The 23,788-nt window shown below is 58.2% G+C and overlaps 1 protein-coding gene across 3 annotated transcripts in view; it reads left to right on the top strand.

Moving 5' to 3' along the window:
• Positions 1-23,788, top strand: part of ARHGAP27 (Rho GTPase activating protein 27) — a 56,505-nt gene that overhangs the window by 23,618 nt on the left and 9,099 nt on the right. The window contains exons 1-9 of one of the 3 annotated variants that reach the window (XM_067556280.1): positions 1,884-2,385; positions 9,145-9,576; positions 9,878-10,090; positions 11,939-12,052; positions 12,551-12,618; positions 15,398-15,485; positions 18,194-18,298; positions 20,733-20,831; positions 21,648-21,753. In XM_067556280.1, the coding sequence (XP_067412381.1) occupies positions 2,344-2,385; positions 9,145-9,576; positions 9,878-10,090; positions 11,939-12,052; positions 12,551-12,618; positions 15,398-15,485; positions 18,194-18,298; positions 20,733-20,831; positions 21,648-21,753 (1,267 nt within the window). In that variant the 5' untranslated portion in view covers positions 1,884-2,343. Of the gene's footprint in view, positions 1-1,883; positions 2,386-2,545; positions 2,661-9,144; positions 9,577-9,877; positions 10,091-11,938; positions 12,053-12,550; positions 12,619-15,397; positions 15,486-18,193; positions 18,299-20,732; positions 20,832-21,647; positions 21,754-23,788 lie in introns of those variants that run through there. The other 2 variants (XM_067556279.1, XM_067556278.1) reach the window with 2 other exon arrangements.

The raw sequence follows: 23,788 nt of genomic DNA, 5'->3' as shown, positions 1-23,788 counted from the left end.
CAGTCTGCATCGAGCTCCGTCCGATTCTGTCTCCCCACGCCCTGCGCTCGGATGCCCTCCCAGCAAAATACCCTCAGAAGGATGCTGTTGTTCTCTTAAAAAAAAAAAAAAATTCAAACCCCAAGGCATTCGCAATGCCACGGCTCAGTCCAACAGCCAGACCTCTAGGCTGGAAGCCCACCTGAAAACGGGCTTCTCCTGCCATCACACCGGCTCAGGAGAGTTAAGAGAGAAGCCCGCAGATGTGTTTGTGTGGCCGGATCCTGTGTGGTGGCTGGAGCAGGATCTCTGGTTTCTTTGAGGCTCTGGCTGCTGCCAGGGGTCAGAGTTAGGGCCGGGTCAGGGACCCTCTCCAGCCACATTTTTTGTGTCAAGTAGCCACCGGTGGGATCGGCACCCTCTTATTTATTGCATGTGCTCCCTTAGGGGTTTGAGGCTCATCTGAACGCCAGGTGAACACAGCATTGGGGCGGAGGATAGCCGTGGAGTTGAGAGATGACACAGACCCGGCGGGGGAACCCCTGCCATGGCCACTGCCAGAAAAGGGGGGTTGGAGAGAGACCCACGCCCATAATCCCATGGAGGGGGGCTTGGTAGCAGCCCCAGGGACTGGGGGAGCGGGGCATCGGCCATTTGAGGAGGAAGGGTAGCCCCAGAGCCACCCTGCCAGGAGAAGCAGCACCGGCTGCAGGGAAGGGGGGGACCTGGAAGCCCCATTTCTCCTGGGGCCAGGTGGAGCAGCATCCTGAGTGGGAAGAGAGCCTCAGACTCCCCTGGTCTGGGGCAGCAGTGATGGCAGGGGAAGGGGAGCCCCTTCCCCTTGGTCCTGCAGGGCTCGGTGGCGGTGGCAGCGAGAGGCCAGCAGCTCTGGAGTGGGGTCATGCCAACCGGGGCGTTTGCCTAAGGCCTGTGCCCCATTTCCTTCTCCCCACGCGGCCACTTGGGCTCCAGCTCCCGCCTGCAAAGCAGGCCGCGGGCCAGGTCGCTTTGCTGGGCTCGGGGAGCCCCGGAGCTGAAGCACCCAGCGTCTCCAGGGCTGGTGTCTTCACTGCCCCTCGGGCGTGGCTCTTGCTGCCCGCGGCAGGGTGCTCTTGTAGGTGCCTTGGCCTCCCCCGGCCCCTAGGCCCAGACTGAGCAATTCTGCCTTCGCCTGGGCCCATCCAGAGCCAGCTCTCAGGGAAGCCCAAAGCTTTCACCTCTGCGCAGCTGCTGTTGATCCCTCTCCCTCCTTGGCAGTGTGGGTGGGTTCAATTCTGCCCGCCCGGCATGGCTATTCCTTGCCCGTCTCACCTGCGGGCAGGCTCTTCCTTCCCCTCCCAGCTGCGTTCCTCCCCCCTCCCGCCGGCTGGGGGCCAGCGAGTCACAACACATCCCCCTGCCTTCTCCCGCCTTCCAGCCCCACCAGCCTGCACACTCTTGCGTTTGCCTCTCCCCTTGCTGCCCCCCCCCCCGGGGCCGTGAGACGCTCGCCCCTTCCGTTAGCCAGACCCTTTGCCCACCCCCGCACGTACCCTGGCTGCAGCTGCTCGGTGGCCTAACATAGTTTGTTCCTTTTCATCCAGGGTGCTTCTCTGGCCCCTGTCACTGTAATATCAGAGCAGCTCTCCGTTTGCACAGCTGTCGCCTCGCGCCCCCCTCAGCAGCAGGGCTGGGCTGGTATCCCCCCGGCACAGAAGGGGATGGAGGCCCACACAGGCTAAGTGACTCCCCCAAAGTCCTCCAGGGAGCCTGTAGCAGAGCAGGGAATTAGCCCCAGGTCTCTCAAGTCCTGGGCCAGGGCCCTGACCACTGGGCCATCCTTCCTCCTCCATTGCACCCCATCTCCTCTCACCCATCTCCCCAGGAGCCCAGCCATCTCGCCTCTGGCGCTTTCCTCGTCCGCTCCTTTCAGACCTCCGCTCTCCACTGCCTTCACGCCTCGACAAGGGCTGCCAGGAGCGGCTCCTAGGGCGCTGGGAGGGGGAGCAGCAGCAGCCATCGCCACCGACCTTTTTTCCTGCAGCATCCTTCCCTCCTTGCTGCCTCCCCACAGAGCGTGCTCTGAGCTCTGCCCCTCCCCATCAGCCCTGGGAGCAGCTGCCTTGCCTTGCCCTGCAACGTGGGGCACTTGTTCCCCTCTTTCCCTGGAGCTGCAAGTTTCCCTGCTGCCCCTGGGAACCTCTCGGTCAGGCTGCAACTTTCCCTTCACCGTGGGGCCAGTTTATAAAGGGCCCCACAATCCATCATGCCCCAGCCAAAGGATCAGTCTTCTAAAATGGCCACCGGGGCTGGAGCTGCCTTTCCTGGCCAGCCTCGGGAGAGCTCGTTGTCAAGCCCAGGCAGGCTGGGAATAAAGGCCCCCCCATGGCCTGCACCAGGCTCCCGCTGGCAGCTGTCTCCCCACAGGTGAGGGCCCATTGGGGCAGCCTTGTTCTTCTCCCTCCTTTCTGGGTGACTGTTTTATAGGGGCAGACACAGGGCACGTGGAAGCAGGGGAAGGTTTGGCGGGGAGCGCGGGGTGTTGTGGCGGGAGCACAAAGGGCTCCAGCTAATTGGTCAGGCGGCTGTTGCCCTGCTGAATGAAAAGCCAGGCAATGACCCAGGAGAAGGTGCCTGGAGAGAACAGCAGTTATCCTGGGTCACTTTTCCTGCTTCCCTTCAGACCCAGCCCATTGAACCAGGTAGGACGAGCTTGTTCTAAGAGCTTGGTGCCCATCCTGCTGGGCTCTTGGGGGAACCTGCACTGTTGTGTGTGCCTCGTACCCAGCTGGGCCTCGTTTGCTGCCGTGCTGAGTGCTTCCAGCTGTAGCTGAAATCAGTGGGAGCCGTGCGTGCTCCATGCCTCTGGAAAAACAGGCCCTTGGTGGTGCTCCTTAGGTCTCCAGGAATGGAGGCCCCTGTAGTTCCTGGATGTATTTTCAAATGTTGGCCTTAATCTCCTTGTGTCTCAGTCTACCCCATCTGTAAAATGGGGGTAACACTCTCTGGGTTGCTGTGGTAAATGCTGTACTGGTTGTGCAGTTCTCCATTCTTGCAGCCATGAGCGCTATGGAGAAGCCTGTGAGAAAATGAATAATTCTGTATTTGGTGCAGCGTTTAGAGGGTGTGCAGGAAACAAGGTCTGGGGCCGTGTATTGAATGAGGAGGTTAAGAAGTAATAATGAACTGCTGCCTAATCCACTGGGCACTGAATGAGGCCAAGGTCCTGTGGGGAAAATGACAGGATGTGATTGAGAACTGTGTCATGCTGCATATGGGCCCAAATCAAGGTTGCATGGGCACCCTGAACGCTGGCTTTTCCTGCCTTTTGAGCAATCAACTGCAACTTTAACATAGATGTTTGTTTATAATACACCCCGTCTTTGTTTAACGTCTTTGTAGTCTCAATGCAATGTGTCCTCTGGGAATGGAATGATTTCTATCTGCCATTCAAGATGCCTCTTTGTAGCGATTCTGGAGAAGCTGCAGAATGAGAGACTGGCTTGTTTGCAAGCGTGAGATCAACTTTCACGTGCTAATGTCTTGAGAACTGAGTCAGTTCTGTCTGGGTTTCTCCTTAGAATATTGTGGTGAAACCCTCTCTTGCCGTGAGGCTGTTGTTTAGTTTACAGATGCTCTAGATCTGTTTTCTCTGTCTTTGCTGCTTAGATGAATTTGCCTTTCACACTGATCCTAGCTGTCAGCACCGCTGTGGGTGTGTGTGTAAGTTGAGACAACACAGGAACTATGAGATCTGCTTCCGTAATTGCTAACAAAATAAACCCTGCACTTTTGGTCTGAAACTCTGGAGTGGCCCGTGTAACTAGCTGCTCTGGCCCCGAGGACCTTGCGTGCTTTATTAGCTGTGTTTCCCCATAAACTGCGGGGAGCAAAACCTATAAAACAACTGCAAGACCACGCCAAACCTTTTAAAAATAGATCTTGGCTGTCAGCTCTCTTTGAGGGCAAACGGATAAAAGATACTTTCCATTTCGAAGCCAAGTGGTTTGGTGAAGGGACTAATCCAAAAAAGATTGTGGCCTGGATTCAGCCCGGCCCTGGAGCACAGGGCTAATTTGAAGCATGAGAGTCCTACCCAATTTAATGAGGATATTCCCATGCTTAACATTACATGCGTGTTTAGGTGCTTTGCCGAGACAGGGCCTAGGAAAGTTCTGCAAATGTGAAAACTTCCAGTCACATCATACTTCTCCCCCCACCCCTTTAATTTCCCTACACACCCTCCAGTTTGTGGGAAGGAGAAGCTACAGATTTGCCTAAATTCTAATGGGAATTTGTTGTCCCCCCTCCGCCATCCCCTGTCTGCAGCCTCAGGTAGACGTTGCTGCAGTGGTTGAGGTTCTGCCCGTGTTTTACTCTGGAGTAGATGTGCTCTTGGGGTGTTGAGCCGTCGCTAGGCCCAGGGACACATTGTTTTCTGAACATCTAAGGGTGAGTTCTTCACTGGTTTTTGAGAACTTGTGCAGTGTTTTAAGCCTGTTGTCGCTGCCCGGTAAGTCAGAGAGCTGGTGTGAACTCACGCCTGGCTCCACCCAAGGAGATGGTAGTTTTCTTTATTTAACGAAGGGCAGCGAGCAAATCGCCACACTAGTGTGATACACGCTCAGCGAACGCGCAGGCTGAATTTCCGATGGGAACTTGAACACCCCATGGTGTAACCCAGCTTGGGCCCAGTCCCCGGGTAAGGTCAGGTAGCGTGCTGGGTGCACCGAGAACGGGGACCGGGCGTCCTGGGGGGTTCCCGTGACCACTTGCACACTCCGGGTGATGGAGGAGTCCTTTGGGAGGGCTGCTAGGAACACGCACCCGGCCATCCCATGGCCGCTGGCTCTTTGGTCTGTGATCTCCCGGGGTCCCATCCAGGCTGTCGCAGCTGCAGCCGCCTCCAGACCTGCTGCTTCCTCGCCTGCCCCCAGCTCCCTGCCACCGCTGATGTCTCTGATCTCCCCGTGATCGCGCCCTCTGCAGGCTGGATGCCAAGAGGGGTCACGCCGCCTTCCGCTGGCTCCATCCTTTCCCTGCAGCTGAGCCAAGTGCGTTACAGCATTTTTCAGTCCTTAATATTTGCTATCTTCTTTGCCAGTCCCTATTTCCCCCCACCCCGGGAGGCGGGAGTTTAACAGTCCTCTCCACAGACAAGAGACTTTTCCGGCTCGGGAGGGAATCTTTCCAAACGCAAACCTTTCAAGGCGGGTTCAGTTTTGACCCTTCCCCCTCGATCCGCCGCCCTCTCTGTGCATCCGATGCTCCCAGAAGTCACTGCTCTGATTTTCGCCACCAGAGAGCCGCTCGGAGAGGCGTAAATGCCGCCCTCGGGTCACGAGAAAACCTAAAATGTCAACAAAATAACGAAGTAGGCTTAACTTGAAATTTTTTGTCACCACGGCAACCCTTCCGCCCCGCAAACCCCAACAGGAAACGTGTGAAAGGCTCAGGCCCATAACAGGGCAAGTTCTTGTTTTCTGGTTTGTGGCAGCCTCGCTCTGCTCTTGACTGGCCTCTTGCTGAGGGTCGGTTCCCTTTGCTCGGCCGCGGGGCAGCACCTGCCCGCCAGAGCGCCGCACTCGCCCCTCGGCCTGCTCCCGGGGGCTGGAAGATGGAGGGCCAGGCCCCGAAAGCACGGCGCCGATCTCGGAGCCGGGGCTGGCGTCTGTTCAGCTCGTCCCAGGTGCGGAAGGGTAGATCTTAGCGGGCGTCCTGCGAGGCGCCGGGCACGGTCGCGGTGTCCTGGGGTGGGCTCCGGTTGCTCCTTCGATCGGGGCTCGGGGAATCGAATTCAGCTGGTAATTGTGTCTTGGCGCGGCTGGGGCAGCAGCCGCAGCCCGGGGGAGTGTGCTATCGGGCTGCGACAACGGGTGACGGGGCTAGGGAGCGTGCGGGGTTGCAGAGGGGTCAGTGAATCGCCGCAGAGCCTGACGCTGAACCTGGGCTTCGTTTATCTCCCCCGCCGATTGGGAAAGGAAGAGGAAGTAGCCAGCATGTTGGTAAAGATAGCAGGCAGCGCTAGCGGGGGGCGTGTGGCAAGGGGCAGGTGGGGGCTGGGGGGGAGTATTATCCTGGGCATAAAATAGTGAGTTTCAACCAGGCCAAGTCAGCCCAAGATACAGACTGCCCCAGGGAGGCGAGGGGCTGGGGAAGCAGCCCAGCGGTTGCTATGGAGACCTTTGATGGAGGCTGTCTGCTGGGGGGCTGCTCGGCCTAGAGGCCCAGCAGGCAGCTGCCGTGGGGCGCAGGTTGTTGGAGGGCTGGGTTGGTTTTTCTTGTTTTGTGTTGAATGCTTGACTGGTGACGTTGGCAGCGGCACCTGAAGGACTGCAGCAGGGTCCCCGTTTGCTGGGCTGGGCCAGGCCAATCTGCCGCCCTAGGCAAATTTCACTCTGACCCACACCCCCCCCAAACCCCAAACCTTCCCCCCCCCCCCCCGGTGCCGGAATCTTTGGCCCTCACTTTTGAGAGCCTGAGCTCAGCAGGGGCACAGCAAGGAGCGGGTGCCGGGGGTCCAGACGCCCCCCTTGGCCCCTGGCTGGAGTTGGGGGGTGTAACGGTGTTGCCCCTTCCCTTGGCCAGGCCCCCCCATCTCACGACAGAGGGGCGACCCGGCCACATCTGAGTGGCGGGTGTCACCCGTGGCGCATGGGGTCGCGGGACCACTCCAGTTTGGCCCAGCTGCCCCTCATCATGGGGGAAATGAAGGGTCTGGCCAAGGGAAGGGGCAACACCATTACACCCCCCCAACTCCAATCAGGGGCCAAGGGGGGCGCCTGGACCCCCAGAAGTCCCTCCTTGCTGTGCCCCGGCTGAGCTCAGGCTCTCAGAAGTGGGGGGCCAAAGCTTCCGGCACCAGGGGGGGGGAGGGTGTCAGAGTGAAGTTCTGCCTGGGGCAGGGACTGTCTCTCCCTCTCACAACGGGGCCTTGATCCTGGTGGGGGCCGTCGGGTGCTGCTGCCGTACGAAGGGGAAGAGCTGGGAGTAGAGGAGAAAGTGACTCGGGACCTGTTGCCCTAATCGGCTCAGCGCAGGCAGACGTTTGTAACCTAAACACCCTTCCTGAGATCAGCCGGGCCCGGCATGGGCGGCTCACGGGTTTGCTGCTGCATGAACCATAATGGCCTTGAGAAAAGCCAATGTCATCTTTATAGCGTGGGTGTGCGATCAGGGTGTGTACTGGGGACACGGGTGTGTGCCGCTGCGGGGCGATCACAACAACTGTGTGTTTGTGTGTGAAAACTTTGTACCCATTATAGCACAGAACTGCAGAGATCAAAGGGGGGAAAAACCAGCTGTTTGTGTCTTATCGGCTCATTTCCTTTAGGCATGTGATGGCACTTTACCTTGAGCCAGTTAGTTTCCTGGTACAGTCAATTAGCCAATCCTCCCTTGCTCAGAAGACGTTTAGAAACATCAACAGGAGAGTGGCGGGGAAAAGCGGTTTTTTTCAGGGGGGAGGGGGAGGTTGTTAAAAAAAATTAAAATTCCTGCAATTTCAATGGGACTTTATCAGAAACTGGATTTTAAAAAGCTTGGTCAATTTATCAACTTCATTTTTTTTTTTTTTTTAATATGCTGAGTTTGTGACTTCCCTGACTTTCCAGAGGTAATTGGACAGTGTTCACGTTCCATTAAATTGGGCCAAAACGTCCAAATTTGGGTGATTACATCCAGTTCTCTAAATAACTGGTTTTGAGGCCTCTTGGCCTCAAAGTTACCCTGGTTTAACTACAATTGTGTGGATTGGTTGGTTGGTTTTAAATCAATTCGGTAAAACCTGGGCATACACAAAAGGATGCCCGCACTGCCTCTGCCGGTTGTATGGGATCCTTTGCTGTATTATCGGAGTACCTCATCACACCCCCTGCATGGCGAGGCAGATGTGCAGATGGGAGCTGGGGCCCAGAGAGAGAAGGTTATGTCTACACTACCACTTATGTCACTCGGCTGTGAATAAGCCACCTCCTGAGCGACGTAAGTTACATCCACCCCAGTGCCAGTGCAGACAGCGGTATGTTGGCAGGAGAGCTTCTAGCCCCGCTCGTAGGGGGTGGATCTCTGCCGTTGGCTTAGAGCTCCTCCGCACTACTGTAAACTCTGTAGTGGAGCTGTAGCCCATGTGACTCGCCCAAGATCATGCAGTCTGTGGCAGGGGACAGAATTATACGGAGAGCTCTAACCCCTGGGCCCTCCTTCCTCTTCAGACCTTCCCCTTTTGTGCATATGAATACAGTCCAATTATAGGAGCAGGTGCTGTTTTTTATTATGTGCAATCCACGATCGTTATAGCACACCACTGGTTTTAGATCTCTGATGCAAACACTGCGTGGTTTTTCCTCCTGTATGTTCACAATAACGTATGTAGGGCCAGCTGTCTCTCTAGTGACTTTATCGATGTTCCTTCTGTAGCGTCAGTATTTGGTCCCCAAATATGTACAAAGGATGTTCCCAGCAAACATAGCGTCCGTGTTAAGGGGAGCAGTCGGCCAAACGAAGCAAAGGCCCTCGGGTGTTGGGCGTGACCCCATGGGATGTGTTACAGAGGCAAGGACGGGGCTGTTGACAGTAGGTGGAGCCCAAGGTTGGGAGGCAGAGTTGCCAGTGGTTATGGTTCCATCCTGACTCTGGTGATAGTTTGTGTTCTTCAAGCCCTAGCTCCTGGAGTCAAGTGAGACTCTCTGCTTCCGTTGACATCAAAGTGAGTTTCTAGCCCTCGCGGTGGCAGAGGAAAACTGGACAATCTCTCACTCTCACTCTCTCACTCTCTCACTCACACACACACACACACACACACACACACACACACACACACACACACACACACACACACACACACACACACACACACACACACACACACACACACACACACACGAAAAACTCCTGGCTCTTGGAGCCTGCCTCATGGCTTTGGAACACATGAGGTCAGCAGCTCTGGGAGGGAGCCTGGCCTGATCATGCAGCAATGTCCCTCTGCTGGGCAGACCCCTCCCTGATTTCCCAGAAGTACTGGCTCTGTCGGCTGGTCTCGCCACCCAGACTCGTGGCCGGCACGTTTCTGACGGTGTGACCGGCACGGTCTCGCCATCCCTCCCCAGACCCCGTTTGTCACCTGCTGCACGGTGCTGCCTGATGCTTTCGGCTGCCTTGCTGACTGTGGTCCCGATCTCTCTCTAGGCCTGTAAGGAGGAGGAGACCCCTGCCCCGGTGTACGTGAACGTACAGGAGCTCCTGCAGCAAGCAGCAGCCACTGTCCCCTCCCTGCCGGAGCCCTGCCCTAGCAGCGCCCTCGCGGACTGGGAGAGCCACACGGACACGCAAAGTGGGCAGCTGTTCTACTACAACCCCGTGACCGGCGAGACCACCTGGGATTCCCCGTTTGAGCACCCAGAGGATGGAGTGAGTCCGGCTCCCTCCCGCTCGCCGTTGGTTGCCCTCAGCCCCGCGGTGGCGGAATGGGACCAGTACGTGGATGACGCCAGCGGCCAGGTGTTTTTCTATAATTCGGTAACAGGCGAGACGTCGTGGGACCCACCCCCAGCTGCGGACGAGCCCGGCTCCCAGGAGATGCAGCCTGCAATGGCACAGTACAGAACCATGGACCAGAGGGTGAGCAAGAACGTGATAAAAGCCGGCCGGCCCTGGAGGCGGGGCACAAGGGGGAGCCCGGCCTGCCGCTCTAGGAGGTGGGGGGTGGGTTTGGGGAGCTGCAGGACTGAACAAAGCAAACCAGGCAGGGCGGATCCTTGGCGGCAGACTGGGGAATGACCCAGGGAGACCCTTTCTCACCCTTGGGGATCTCCGGGATCCAGGGAACCACAGGAGATTCCTGCTAGGTCCTTTCCTCTCTGCGAGGGGGGATCTGGGGAGGCGGAGGTGTGTGCGGAGCTGACCCCTCTCACCTTTTCAGCCTCCAACTCCAGAAACGGACTATCCGGACCTGTCTCCTGATGAGCTGGACGATTACCCGGAGGAGGACTATTCCCCGATCGAGTCCTACCCTTTCCTTCTGCCGGAGAGATCCCCGAGGCACTCGGCGGAGCTGGGCCCCTCTCTGGGCTGGTGCAGCCAGAACAACCCCGAGGGGCAGGCGTTCTACCCCGACCGTTACGCCTCAGACACGGTACGGAGCGCGGCCCCGGCCAGCAGCTGGGGGGAAGGGCCTGGAGTCGTTGGAGAGGGGGCGAGGGCCGGGCAAGACAGATGGTGTTTGAAGGGAGGAGGAAATGGAGCCTGACGACAGGAGAGAAAATAAAGGGGGGGGAAGGGTCCCGGGGAGAAGTTGGGGGGGAAGTGGAAGGGGGGTGGCAGCTCTGACTGGAGGGTGGGGGAAGGGGAGGGCAGTGCCCCGGGGGAAAGGGGAGGATGGGTGTGTGCCCCTTCTGAGATGCCAAGCCCCTGGGCTGAGGAGAGAGCCCCGAGAGGCTGAGAAGGGAAGGGTGTGGGCGTCCCTGCGGGGCAGGGCGCTGTTCCCCAAGGAAGGTGGGAGGGCGGGCGCCATCCACCCGAGTGCTGGATCGCCCCAGAGGCGAGCTGCAGCGGGGGGGCAGGAGCGAAGGGAGGGGGTGCCGGGGGAGCCCGGCTGGTGGCAGGGAGGGGAATGAGAGGACAGGCTGAGTGGGAGTGAAGGGGTGTCAGAGCCTGGGGAGGGCGACAGCTGGGGAGTTCCCAGCATTAAAGGGCTGACGCTCAGGAGACCCAGAGCTCGGGGGGCAGGCGGGCTGGGCGAGGAGAAGGCTGAGGGCTTGGAGTGGGGAGAAGGGGAGCTGGTGCTTTGGGCTCCTGGTCTCTGGAGGGGGCTCTAGGCACAACTGGAAACCCACAAGCAATGAGGTGAAAGCGTCGCCCGCGGGGAGGGGGGCCAAGCTGGAGGCAGTAGCATGTGAAGGAGAGGGGGAGACCGTCAGGCTTACAGGCAGCTGGGGGGCACGGTGTCGGGGCCGGGGGAGCCGGGCGGGGATGGAGGAGATGGGAGGGTATAAATTCCCCCACCCGCCCAGTGGTGGGTGGGGTGCAGGCCAGGAGCTGGAGGGAGGAGGGTGTGCGGGCTGGCGCCAGAGGGTGATCCAGGAGGGAGGCCGGCGCTGAGCCTGTCTTCGGTGCCAGACGGGTGTTCGTGGGTTCGAGGCCGGAAGGGACCGTTCTGACTGTCCAGCTGTCTGTCCAGCACCGCACAGCCCGGCTTCCTGCGGCAAGGCCAGATCTCCTGACGGAGCCAGAGCAACTGTGGTGGCGTCCAGCGGCCTGGGGCCCCCTGTGCTGGGTGCTTTACGTGCATGCCCCAAAAGGCGGGCCCTGCCCCCAAGAACACCTCCTCTAGGGCTCTGCCTAACCATGGGTTCCCAGCCGGGGTCGCTGCCATGTCGCCCCAGGCGGCGGGTCTGTGCTGTGTGATTGCAGCCACGTACCTGCAGCGACGGGGCCTACGAAAAGGCTGGCAAGCTAAGGCAGCCCGAGGTTTGAGGTGGGGCCGGCCCCTGCTCCTGGGGGTGACAGGACCCCCCTGCAAACACTGGCATTCTCTAGCCCAGGAAGGGGCCTGGTCCCCCTTCTAGCACTGCTCGTAATGTGGGCCTGGAGCCCGCCCCAGCGATGGATATGTTTAAAGCTGTGGAACAAAGACGGGGGGTCAGACAGGGTGGGTCCGCTTTGCCAGCTCCCACGTTCAGCAGAGGGCGATTCGCTCCAGAGGGAGCAGAGAAGTGGGCAGGAAAGTGGAGGACAACGTGGTTCTGCGGGCAGGGCGCTGGCCTGGTGCCGGGCAGACATGGGCTCCGTTCCCAGCTCTGACTTGCTGGGGGACCATGTCTGAATCGCTGCCCCTTGGCAGCTTCTGTTCCTCTGCCCAACTGAGTCTGTTCAGCCGAAGTTCTCTGCTGCCCCTTGCTCTGTGAGTACAGCTCCCAGCACATGGGGCTTTGCTGGCTGGGGCTCTGGGCACTGGTGTGTAACTAGCTGGCATCCAATTTAGGTCCCTGTCCCAGGCGGTCACCAAAGAGCGAGCAGCTGGTCCAGCCAGGACAGCAGCCCCTTTGCCAGCTGGCCCAACAACTTGCCGGCGATCCTCATACAGAAAGAGGAGAAGGTGAGGAGATGGCAAGGGCGGCTCTGCCAAGCTTTCGCTCTCTTATTTGCTGTGACTATTCCTGGTATGGAGGAAATTGAGCTGGCCGGGCGAGGCAGCCCTGCACCGGGTGGTGTCTGTACGCAGCACGGCTGCGTGGGCTGGCCTGGGCAATCCAGAGACTCCCTTCCCCTCTGAATAACAACCTGGGGATGGCTCGGGGGCTGGGCTTGCTTTGCTGACGGGATGACCTCCTCCTGGCGATGGGCAGGGCATGCACCTGTGCTATCCCTTTTGGGTCTGTCTGCAGATCTGACGTTAGCTCTGCCCTTCGGTCCCATTTCCCATCAGGTTCTGTTCACGCCTGGGTCCCTGGGTGGGATGGCAGCCCAGGGTGCGCTGCTCCCTCTTCAATTGTGGCCACAGCACTGGAGATCAGCTGGGTGAAAGCCAATTTCCCTCGGGGAAACAGTTGAGGGACAGATTTAAACCCTCACCTGTCTTGTCTTTGTCTTCCAGTTCAAAAGCCTGGAAAAAGCCGGAGTTCTTTACCGGACAAAAACAGTTGATAAAGGGAAGCGATTACGGTAAGAGAATCTCAGCAGGGCAGTGCTCTGAGGTGGGGGCCTTTTACAGAGCAAATGCTACTCCCAGCTTGTTTGGGAAGCAGGCAGACTCCTGACTCAGTGCTGGGGAAATTCACAGTCCAGCTCACTGTGTCAGTTCATAGATCCCAAGGCCAGACAGGTCCCTTGTGATCATCCAGTCTGACTTCCTGGATGACCCAGGCCAGATGATTGCCCCAAAATAATTCCCAGAGCAGAGCTTTTAGAAAAACAGCCCAGCTTGATTTAAACATTGCCAAGGAGGAAGAGTCCCCGCGACCCTTGGGAAATTGTTCCGGTGGTTAATTAACCTCAGTGTTAAAAAACGTACGCCTTACCTCCCATCCGAGTGTGTCTAGCCTCAGCTTCCAGACTTCGGATCGTATTGGACCTGTCTCTGCCAGGCTGCACAGCCCGTTACTAATGATGTGTTCCCCAGGTACAGGCGTGCAGGCTGTGATCACGTCACCGCTCACCCTTCTCTTTGGCCAGCTAAATAGACTGAGCCCGTCACTAGAAGTAGGCTAAACTCAGAGCTCTCCTCCCCGCGCCGGGGCTGCCCCAGCACAGAGCGCCAGTGCTGCAGGCAGGTTTAAAGCCCCCATGTCCTGTTTTTCCTGGCAGTGCGTGTTGTTCAGTCAGAGATTCCCAAAGCCAGGAGAAGCAGTTCCCATCGCCCGGTCTGACTGCTTGCATAACACGGGCCAGCGCTTTCCCCCAGTGACTCTGACGGGCAGCTCTCCGTCTCCTGACACTGCTGCCCGTGATTGGTACGTCCACAGTCTCCCGCTCAGCCCCACACGGACCCCCCATCTCAGCCCACCGCTGAGCGGCGGGGACAAGTGCACCCTTAGTACCCAGGAGGCTTTTTCCACTCCAAGCATCCCATAAGCAGCTGAGCAAATCCATTTTACGAGGGGCGTGGCTGGCCCTGCGTGAGGTGTCGTTGCATTAGCAGCTGAGGTTTACAGAGGAAAAGAATAAAGCCGTACGTGACCGATGCAGAGCATGCTCATTAGGCACCCTGCTGCCATTCCAACCCCCTGACATTGCAGTGGGATGTGGGGCTGAGAGAACAGCGCTTTGCCTTTATGCAGCTTCCCCAGGGCTCCGGCAAGGCGGCTCCCTGGGCGATCTGCGTGAGAGGGGTAGGAGAGATTGAATTGCAACCCAGGGGGAAGCTACCTCCTTTGCCTGGCCCCGGTGCAGGCTCAGTGCAACCTCAGCTGTGTTCAGGCAGGACAGCTTTGCACACGCACGAGCTGTGTGAGGGGCAGTTGTGCCCATCTCTTGGACAGGAGCGTCTGAGGTGACTGTTGAGGCAAAGGGCTGAATGAGTCCAGGGGACGTGCTGCCGTGGCATATCGGAAGAGGAGGGAGGCAAAGCCTATTAACCGTGCTGTAGGCAGCCTGATGGTGGCAAACAATAAAGGAAGCTTTTCCCATAACCATCTGATTTCCTCCCTGTTAAGGGTGGGGGTGAGTGGGGTGTGTCCTGCTGCAGCTTGATCTGTGGCTCAAGGGAGACGCGTCACTAACAAGTCAAGTCGTTTGTGTTAATATTCTCCACTCTGCCCCGGGTTTCCTGTGTGACGCTGGGTCAGGTCACGCAGGGTGCTGGTGCTCCGTCGCAGTGGGGGGAACTCCAGCACGTGCAGACAGACTTCGATATAGCTAGCACAAGTACCAAGAGCTGGGAAGCCGCGGCAGCATGTTCTCAAGCGCCGGCGAGCCAGTCAGGCCAGTGCTCGGCGTCCCGGGTGGTCTTGTACCGCCTGCGCTGAAGTCTGTCTACGCACGCTGCAGTGCAGACCTGTTCCGTGCGTCTCTGTGCCGCAGCTCTGTCTGTGCGGTGGGGTGACAGCCGTACCACACAGGGGCGCTCAGATACTGCAGTGGGGGGGCCCGAGGAGCACCTGAACTAGGTCCGACTAAACTAGGAAAGCCACTGTCTGTCCCGCTCTGTGAGGGGGTGGCCCACCATTTTTTATGAGTTCTGCAAATTTCTCCAAATGTGAGATCCAGCTTCTGTTCCAAGACCAGACTGAGGAGAGATTCGCTCTCCTGCTATGGCCCTTATCCCCCACTGCACCATCCTCCAGGGTCCAGGACATCCCGGAGCCGCCTAGGGGACAGGGTTCCCCAGTACACGCTCTGTGTTTGTCTTCAGTGCCGGGTTAGCCTGGGCGCTTCCCCGGGTATTGCCCCAACCCCCCTCCTGTCCACACACGCAGCCCTTGTACCCAAGTGGGGGGGGGGGTCAACTCGGACGAGCTGGCCCATTGTGGGCAGGCCAGGGCTCTAACCACAGACACCACAATGAGGAGGGAGACAAAGTCCCTCCAACGCCTTCTGCCCCCATTCCCCCCATGTGCCTGGCAGGGGTAGGACAGAGAGTCACAAAGTGGCTCAGCTTCGTGCAGCACAAAGACCCATGGGCGACCCCCCAGAAATCCTAGTGACATGCATGCGGGTGGGGGGGAGACACGGCACCTGTGAGGACCCAGGGCCAACCCGGGGCTTCTGACCACGGTGCCGATCCCCGGGCTAGGCCTGCAGTGAAGACACACCGGGACAGGCAGAGGGAGGGATGCAGTCTCCCAGCTCGCCGCTCTGGGGACTCGCTGCTGCTGGCTGAAAAGGGGCCCCCAGGCTGTTTGTGTCCCACCTTCCCTTCCTCAGCTGGCAGCAGGGAAGCAGGGTCCTTCCCTCGTGGCCGGCGCCTGAGCTTTTAATGCTTCCGTCCTGTGTCCTCCCCCAGGAAGAACTGGAGCTCGTCCTGGACCGTCCTGGAGGGGGGCATCTTGACCTTTTTTAAGGAGTCAAAGCATTTGTCCTCCAGCAGTTTGGTGAGTTGCCTTCTTTGGCTACAGTCCTTGCTCAGCCCAGCTCCAGAACTACTGATGGGCACCAGGCTGCTCCCCAGCAGAACAATTTCCCGGCCCCTCCCTAGACACCCCCATGCTTTCCCAGCCCCTGGCTCATGCCCTCCCTTCCTCATCACCCTGCAGGAGCCACTTCACAGATATCCCAAGCAAGCTTTCTGCAAGGAGTTAATCGGGGAGCAGCCTTTGGCCGTGGCTGATTTCTCGGCTCCAAATTGACCCTGAAAATCGTGGGAGATGAGGGCTGGAGCTTTTTGCTCCAGGCAAATCTGGCTCTGCAATCTGAAATTGGATGGCTAGTTTGCACTCAAAAGCCCCCTGTTCGTGTGGGTACCAGGCAGCTGCTCTGCAAGGGCTATTTTCCCCCTCCCGGGTTAGTGTTTATAACAAGAGATGCGAGTAAGTTCCCCGCCAGCAGCAAAGGAAAACCAAAACTTCAAGCTGTGGTCAGAGCCGCTCAAAATAGGGAAGGCCACTAACAGGTTGGTGGGTGTTGTCACGCGTCTCGGTGCTGATGTGGGCTTGCAATGCTTTTGGTGACGTGTTGCCGCAAAGGGAAGAGAATGGGCGCGAGAATAGAAAGGCGTCTGCAAGGAACTTGCTGTGTCTGGGTGTGTCTGCGTGAGAGGTAAAAGTCGACATCCAGGCCCAGTGCGTGGAGCTCTTTAGGGGCGTTTCCAGGGGGCCCCCCCACTCCTATTAACTCTGTCACTGAGGCTCACGTGGGGGGGAATTGATAAAAATGCTGCACCTGGGAGCTCTTCAGCCCACTGAAATGTCTGATGCAATTTCCTAAGTGGTAGGAGATGAAGGCTGGAATTTCAAAGGAACATCAGGGGATTGGGTGTCAATGGGATCTGGGTTCCTAACTCCCCTAGGCCTTTCTTCCTGGGAAAATTGACCAGAATAGCAATTGTGGAAATAGGCTATTAAAAACTAGTAAGAAATTTAATTTTGGAGGTGGATTAAACTAAGCCAGAAAACGGCTCTTACTCTGGGATAAGTGTCCACACAGGGAGTTAATCAGAGATAAATATTGCTCTCGAAATTCAACCCCTCCCTGGCTCCGGATTAATTCCTCATGTGTACTGGCTCGGTGGAAAGTCCCAGCCCACGAGGTTGGAGCGTAGTCATAGTGGAGCTGCTGATCTCGCTCACACCAGCGCAAAACGAGCTCTCCCAGCAAAAGGACGTTTTCGCCAGTATAACTGCATCTACGCGAGGGGTTTTGCCCATATTCAAATAATATTGCAGCCCTACCTGATCTTGCTATGCTGGCAAAAGTTTCTAGTGTCGAGCTCATCTTGGAAACACGCTAGGCTGGGGGTGTCCAGTGCATTGGGGAGGTGGAGGGTTGAATTAAATTTTTAATTATGGTCCATGAGTATCAGTTTTGGATTCCAAACTCCCCTGGACGCACACCGGCTCTCCCGGTGACCTCAGGAGGAAATTGACATAAAGCTCAGGCACACTTAAATAGTTAATGATGACGAGTAAATTGTCATCACTGAGCTGTACCACTCATCCCTCTCCCCCGTGGGATTGCTAGGGGCCAGCAGAGTCCGTTCCTCTCTGAGCTCTCGTTTCAGCCCTTTGGCAGATGCAGGCAGACATCGCTGCAACAGACAGTCACACTCCGCGCATGCTGGGGTGGTTAACTTTCCAGCCACGAGGGGTGGAAATACGGTGGGGTTTTTTTTTTTTTTAATGAAAGCTGAGATTCTGCAGGCCGTGCGATAATGCTGGCCCCTCTGGCGACTTTATCCCAGGGCTTGTGATATTTGATGTTTGCAGCTCCTGGAAACACGATTAGGCGAGAATCTCAGCTTTCCATTTTAAAAAAGTAAGTTTCTACCCTTGTGGTTGTGGAGACAAAGCTGGAAAACACAACCCCTGAGTGGCTCCAGCACCACGCGGCACATGACGAGACCCCACGTCGTTATTGTCAGTTTGTTTAAAAGCCTCGTGATTTTTAAGCCAGTCTGACGATGGTTTGGAGCCTGCCTCGTGATCTCGGCTAGCACGCCCGGTAGCCCGTGGCAGTCTGAGTCTGGGGGAGCTGCCCTCCGCCAGCTCAGATTGGAAGAGGAGACCACCAGGGTCCTCTTGTCTGTAGCCACCCTGGGCTGTGTTGGGCGCCGGGCTGGGGTCAGTCACTAAGGCGAAGTGCACTGACTCTCAGCAGGGCATGTTCTCTGAAGGCACTCGGCGCTTTGTTCTCCCCGTGAGCACCTGTCCCGTTCCTGGGCCCGGCTTGCCAGCGCCCCGTCCCTTCCCCTCACTCACCGGGCGCACCCGGCCCTGCTTGCTGGGTCTCTCCCTCCTTCAGCTGCGGCTCACTGGGAACCGTGGCCTCCCCAGTCCTGCTCTGACACTGCAGCCCTTCCTACCCAGAGCCAGGCTGCCTGTTCTTGGCAGGGACCACACCTGGGGGGCGATGGCAGGTGGGCAGGACCGCGCTGGCTCTACCGGCCTCTGCCCACTCACGCCCAGCTCTGAGCCAGGCAGAAATGCCGGGCACAGACCTGGGAGCCCTGCCCACGTGGTGGGTTTTATGCCCCACGCAGCGCTGACGTCCTTCACCCTGCGCCAGCCTCGCTGCTCTGCTCCTGTGAACGTAGCCCTGAAACCTGTGTCTCCTCGGGGCTGATCGTCTGCTTTTCTCCCGCCAGAAACATCCTTCCATGCTGACCACGCCTGAACATACCGTGGAGCTGAGGGGGGCCACTGTGTCCTGGGCTCCCAAAGAGAAATCCAGCAAGAAGAACGTGCTGGAGGTGAGTCTGCTCAGCGCTGCTTTGGTAGTGTCCCCAGAGCCTGGGGCGGAGGGTGTTGTGTTGTGTTGTGTTGGCCAAGAGGCTAAAACCCCTGGAAGCACCAAGGCCTTGTCCACATGCAAACTGGGCTAGTTGAACCCATGCAGACCGTGCGTCAACTCTTACTTGGGTTTAAGGGAGGTTTACTTGGGTTTAGCTGAACCCTGTCCCTGAACATCTGCACTGCAAAATTTTGCCAGCATAGCTGTGTCGACTAGGGGTGTGGGAAAATCATCCCACCCCCGATAGTGATGCTGGCAAAACCCCTAGTGTAGACGCAACAGTGCTGATGGAAGAGCGTGTCTGGCAGCTTAGTTAGCGCCCTTCGGGGAGGTGGTGTACCTGTGCTGGCAGGAGAGCTCCTTTTGCCGCATGTCCGGCAGGCACTCGGCTGGCGTGGCGATGCTGGGATAGCTATGCCGGCCAAAGCACTGTAGAGCAGACCAGCCCTGAAATAAGCCGCTGCTGGATTGGAATCTAAGGTCGTCTCTGCACTACAGAGCCTGGGCCGGATAGCTGGGCCAGCAGAGCCCCCTAGTGTAGACACAACAGAAGCCAGCAGAAGTTCTTCTCCCAGTCCCAGCGTTGGGACATCACCTCCCCCAAGGACCTTCGCTACGGCCGCAGACGCACTCTTCTGGGCAGTTGTCTGCCCTGGGTTTGGGCAGGCTGGGCTGTCGGGAAACGGGAGTGATTTTTTTTTTTTTTTGGTAACCCTCTTGCCGACAAAGCTACGCCAGCACAACACTGTCTTGTCGCCTGGGCCAGAGACTCCTAGAAATGCAGGGCTGACAGGGCTCTCAGGAGGCCAGCTGCTCCCGCCCCCCAGGGCTGAGGCAGGATTAAGCCTTTCCTGGCTGGGGTTTCACTGAACAGCTTTATATTCACACCTGTAACTAAACCGGTTCGACTCTGTGTAGACAAGAGCCAAGGGAGCGTCCGGAGGCTGGCGAGAAGAGGTGTTGTACGCAGGAGCTGATGCCCCCTCTGGCTGGTGTCTTCTAGAGTCAGATGCTCTCTCGCACGCGCGTGCACACGCCCCTCACACCTGTCTCCTTCTCGCTGGGTCCTAATCGGATCTCGTCCTTAGCTACTTAGATTTCCCCAACCCCCCAAACTGGCTGCTCGTTTTGCTGCACTTTGTGGGCTAACGGCCCCTTCACATTCTCTGCCGCCCGGCGCTGTCGCCTGCCCCAGGCAAAGTGGCTGGGCCGTGCTCCTTGGTCCCAGCGGGGTGGTTTCCCCTCCCCTTGCAGCGAGGTGACCGTGGGAGGGGTGGTGCCCGGAGAACCGCAACCCCAGGTTGTACGGGTGGAACTACCCTGGGATCACGACAGCGAACGGGCCCTGTGTGGATGCAGTTATCCTGGGACAAAGGTACTTCGCCTGGGATAGCCAGACCGGTACAGGTCGGGGAATGAGCTGTGCGGGTGTTCGGCACTGGTATTGCAGTGTAATTGCATCCATGCGAAGGGTTGTACCAGGCTGGGTGTGTGGGTGCCAGGATCAGACCCACGCCTGCCAATTATGCCGGAATGAGCGGACCAGGCCGCCCCAGGCTGCTTTTTAGCAAGCCCCGTGTACGCTTTAAATAAGTCGTGAGCGTCGCGTCGCCAGGGCCGCACGCTACGGCCGAGGGGCAGCCAGCCTCCGGGAAAGGGAGAATTGAAAAGTGCCATCTGCTCCTCTGCTGAGCTCCGTCTGCAGGACCCCTCTCTGCGCACACAGGGCACCACGGGTCGGTCCCCATTGTCACTGCAGACAGCGGGGTCCTTTGGGACGGCCAAACCCTGGCTCTTAGGGACTCTGCATTGACAAGGAAACTCCCCGCCAGTGACTGTTTACACCCATGCAGCGGGCCAGGGGATGGAACCAAGCTGGGACTTGATCACAATTCCCCACCTGCCTGGCCCGGTTGCAGGCGCAGCCGGGAGAGACTCCGACAGAGAAGGCCCAGAAGATGCAGCTAAATACAGAGCAGAGCCAGAGTGTAGGGCCGAGGGAGTCCGATGCAAGGAGCCAGGCGTCTTTGCCTTGGGACTGGGGGGCACCAAAGACTTTGGGCCAGCTCCTACAGTGTCTGTGCACCCGGCGAAGTCGATGGGCATTCGGGGTGCCCCAGGAGCAGAGGCCTGAGCTGTAAGATTGCACAGAAGTCAGGACCCTCAGCAGTGGCCCCGTCACGCATCCATGTCTCAGCCCAGCCCACTGGTGCCCGATCGCTGTTGTGTAATGGAAAGAACCTGCCCTTCTTCCCCTAGGGACTCTCCGGAGGGCTGTCGCCTTGGGGGCTGCCTCGGGGTCAGTTGCCCCCCTCCTCCCTCTCCGGACGCTCGCCCTGGAGGCTGTGCAGCGTCTGTTTCACTCCCGTCACTTCCTCTGCCGCTTTTTGCAGCTGAAGACCCGCGATGGTTCCGAGTTCCTGATCCAGCACGACTCCGAGTCCATCGTCGCCACGTGGCAGAAGGCGATCGCCGACAGCATTGACAAGCTGGTGAGCAGGCGCTTCTCTTGGTGTTTTGTTAATGCTGTCCCCAGGGGCTGGCCCCCGGGTGGGGGCTGAACCCGGGACCTCCGGGCCAACCAGCAGGAGCCTCTGGGGCTAGAGTTCCAGGATCAGGCCCCTTCGTTCAGCCCTTTTACATGGTCCAGCCCCCAGATGGGGACAGGGACCCAGCTAAGTATTACTGGGGGCTGCACACCACACCCCCATCCTCGGCACTGACTCTGGTTCCACCCGGACCCCCTTCTCCACCCCTGCTCAGCTTCACCTTCCCTTTCCATCTCCCGGAGCCGCACCCAGGTCTCGTCTTTAGGACCTAGCACGGCCACCCTGGGGCTGTCAGTCAGGCAAGGACAGGCTTTCTCGTGAGATCTCCGGGCACGTTGGCTGCTAGAAACATCCTCCTGGGAGCTCAGCACGGAGGGATTGGGTTTTCTTGCCCTAACCTCAAAAAAAAAGTGGCATTTTGAGCGAAGTTTCAGGTTGGCTCGTGCTGCTGTTGCGTTCTCTGCACTGCCGTAGCCCCGAGGCCCCAGTGCGCTAGGTGCTGTACAAACACAGATGAAAAAAGACCATCCCTGCCCCAAGGAGCTGACTGTTAAATTATTTGTTGTATCCAGACTGACTCGTGGCCCATCGCTTGTGTGTCGGGGGTGAGAATTTTCACATTATCCGCAGGCTCCCTCCAAACCTACCCGGCTGTGTCTAGCAGGCTCCGGAAAGCACCACATGTCCTGCCCTTAGCTACACGCCACTGAGATCTTTTGGGAAGGAGACCAAAGCAATCTGATAACGTGTCTCCCTTAGTCCACAGACTTTCCCTTTGAAGATGAGAATGAAAACATTGCAGACTTCGGATCCAGAGAGAGACTGGGGAACTCTAAAGAGAGAGACGAGGAGAAAAGGAATCCAGGTCAGTGGGTGAGATCTGGGTGGGGCAGCCTGGTCGGGAAAGCCCTGTGGGCCCTCGCTGGTCCACCCCCGCTCTGAGCCTACCTAGGAGCGGCCAGCGTGCTGCAGATGAACTTGTCTGCTCGGCTGAAGGGCCAGGCAGAGCTGCGCTAGCTACACAAGGGCCCCGATGGTGGCTTGTGCCGCCAGAGCAGGCTGCACATCGGCCCCATAGCCGGCCCCACGCTGGATTGCAGGGCGCACTGGCTGACGGGCAGAGGCAGCGACACGAACGCAAGCTGCGTCCCCCTCCCCCGGCTCGTGTGCTCAAAGCCAGGTCACATCAAGCCCTTTGTTTCAAAGGCATCTCCTGTCTGGGGGGTCGGGAGGCAGGAATCGGGCTGGAGGAGCTGGGGGGCTGTGTGCTGTGACGCCGGGCGCCCAGCAGCACCAGGCGTGGTGTGGGAACGTCCCCCCGACAGGACACCGTCTAGCATGGCCTTTCCTTTGCCGTTTAAAGCTAGGAGGGGCAGCCAGCTGGTCACCCAGCAGCCCGAGATCTGGGGGGGCAGGAGGGGGCTGAGGTGGGCGAGACAGAAAATGGGGGGCTGCGTCAAATGACGGCAGTATGGGGGGCAATGCTATGCCACTTCCCCATAACATTTGACCTCTGCTGGGGGAGGGGCAGCTATGGGGGGGGCCTACGGCAAGTTTTGGGGTGGCCATAGCCCCCGTAAGCCCCGCCCCCCAGCACCACCCCTGGAAGACGTCAGCTCTGGTGGCCGCCGTGTGGCGCTGCGGAAGGACGTGCAAGAGGAGGCAAAGGGGGGCTGGAGAACAAGTCTCTCTGCCAGAGAGCCGCAAGCCATGCGTGGCGCCGGCAGCCTGGACAGGGAGAGACCCCTGGGGCGCCCACCCCTGTTCAGGGGGTTCAGATCCCCAAGTGACCAGGGCCAGATAAGTGCCTGGCCAGAGAGAGGCAGGACCAAACCCGTCCCAGCAAGGCCTGGGTGGCCGTTCCCGGCGGGTTCTGAAATCCCTGCTGCGATCTCCTGCATCCAAAGACCAGCAGAGAGAGCTGGACTGGGTGGACATGAACACTTCTCCTCCTCCTCGGCCCTGGGCGTGGATGGGGAGCTGATGGGGGAGGATCAAACTTCCTTCAGAGGAGAGGAGGAAATCGAGGCCGTCCTCTTCTTCCCTGCTGGCTTCTGCACCTGCTGCCAGGAAGCCAGGGGACACTCCTTGCTGCCCCCCCGCCTGGTGAGTCGGAGAGGGGGAGCTTACAGGAAAGGGGCTCCCCTAAGCCAGGGTGTCTGGTGTTAGAAATAACCAGACAGGTTGTCCCGGGGGCGGATTGGGGAGACGGAACCTTTATGGCCTGCTCGATCCACCTCGACACCGCGAGTGAGCAACGAGGGGGTTACCCTACAATCCTTTTACCCATAGTAGCATGTCAATGTATCCATTGCCAGCAACTCCCCATGGACCCGGATTTGGTTACAGTGACGCCTACAAAGTGAATATTAACAACTGCATGATGAACACTAGGATACCCGCCTCGGTTTGTTGTTACAGGATTGCCATACAGAGGGCAGGTGCATCACCTCAAAACCTATCCACTTCACACTGACGTTCTTTGCAGTACAGGCATGCCGGGGCCGGGGGGGGGAGGAAGATAATGCTTTCTTCCCACGCTGGCCCTGTGCAGGAATGGCGATAGATATTTTGTTAGCCTCAAACTGGGTCTAGAAGACACTTGGAATGGTTCTCTCATTACAAGAAGTAATTGTCACTGTTCTCACATCCTCACCTCCTAATCAATGGTTGTGAATGGGCCACAGCTACTCTAACTGAATGGACTTTGCTCATATCTACCTTCCCCATTGTTGTTCCTTACCTTTGGATGTGTTTATACACCCCCATCTGATTTCTGTTCCTTACATCTGAGGAAGTGGGTTGCAGCCCACGAAAGCTTACGCCTGCAGAAATTAAGTGTGTTAGTCTTTAAAGTGCTACAGAACTCCCGCTCTTTAGACCCTAACTAGAATTCACAC

This window comes from Emydura macquarii, unplaced genomic scaffold, assembly GCF_026122565.2.
Source record: "Emydura macquarii macquarii isolate MOO-44397 ecotype Brisbane River unplaced genomic scaffold, CSIRO-AGI_Emac_v2 contig_1692, whole genome shotgun sequence".
Taxonomy (NCBI): Eukaryota; Metazoa; Chordata; order Testudines; family Chelidae; genus Emydura; species Emydura macquarii.
This window is presented reverse-complemented; position numbering and strand designations above follow the sequence as displayed.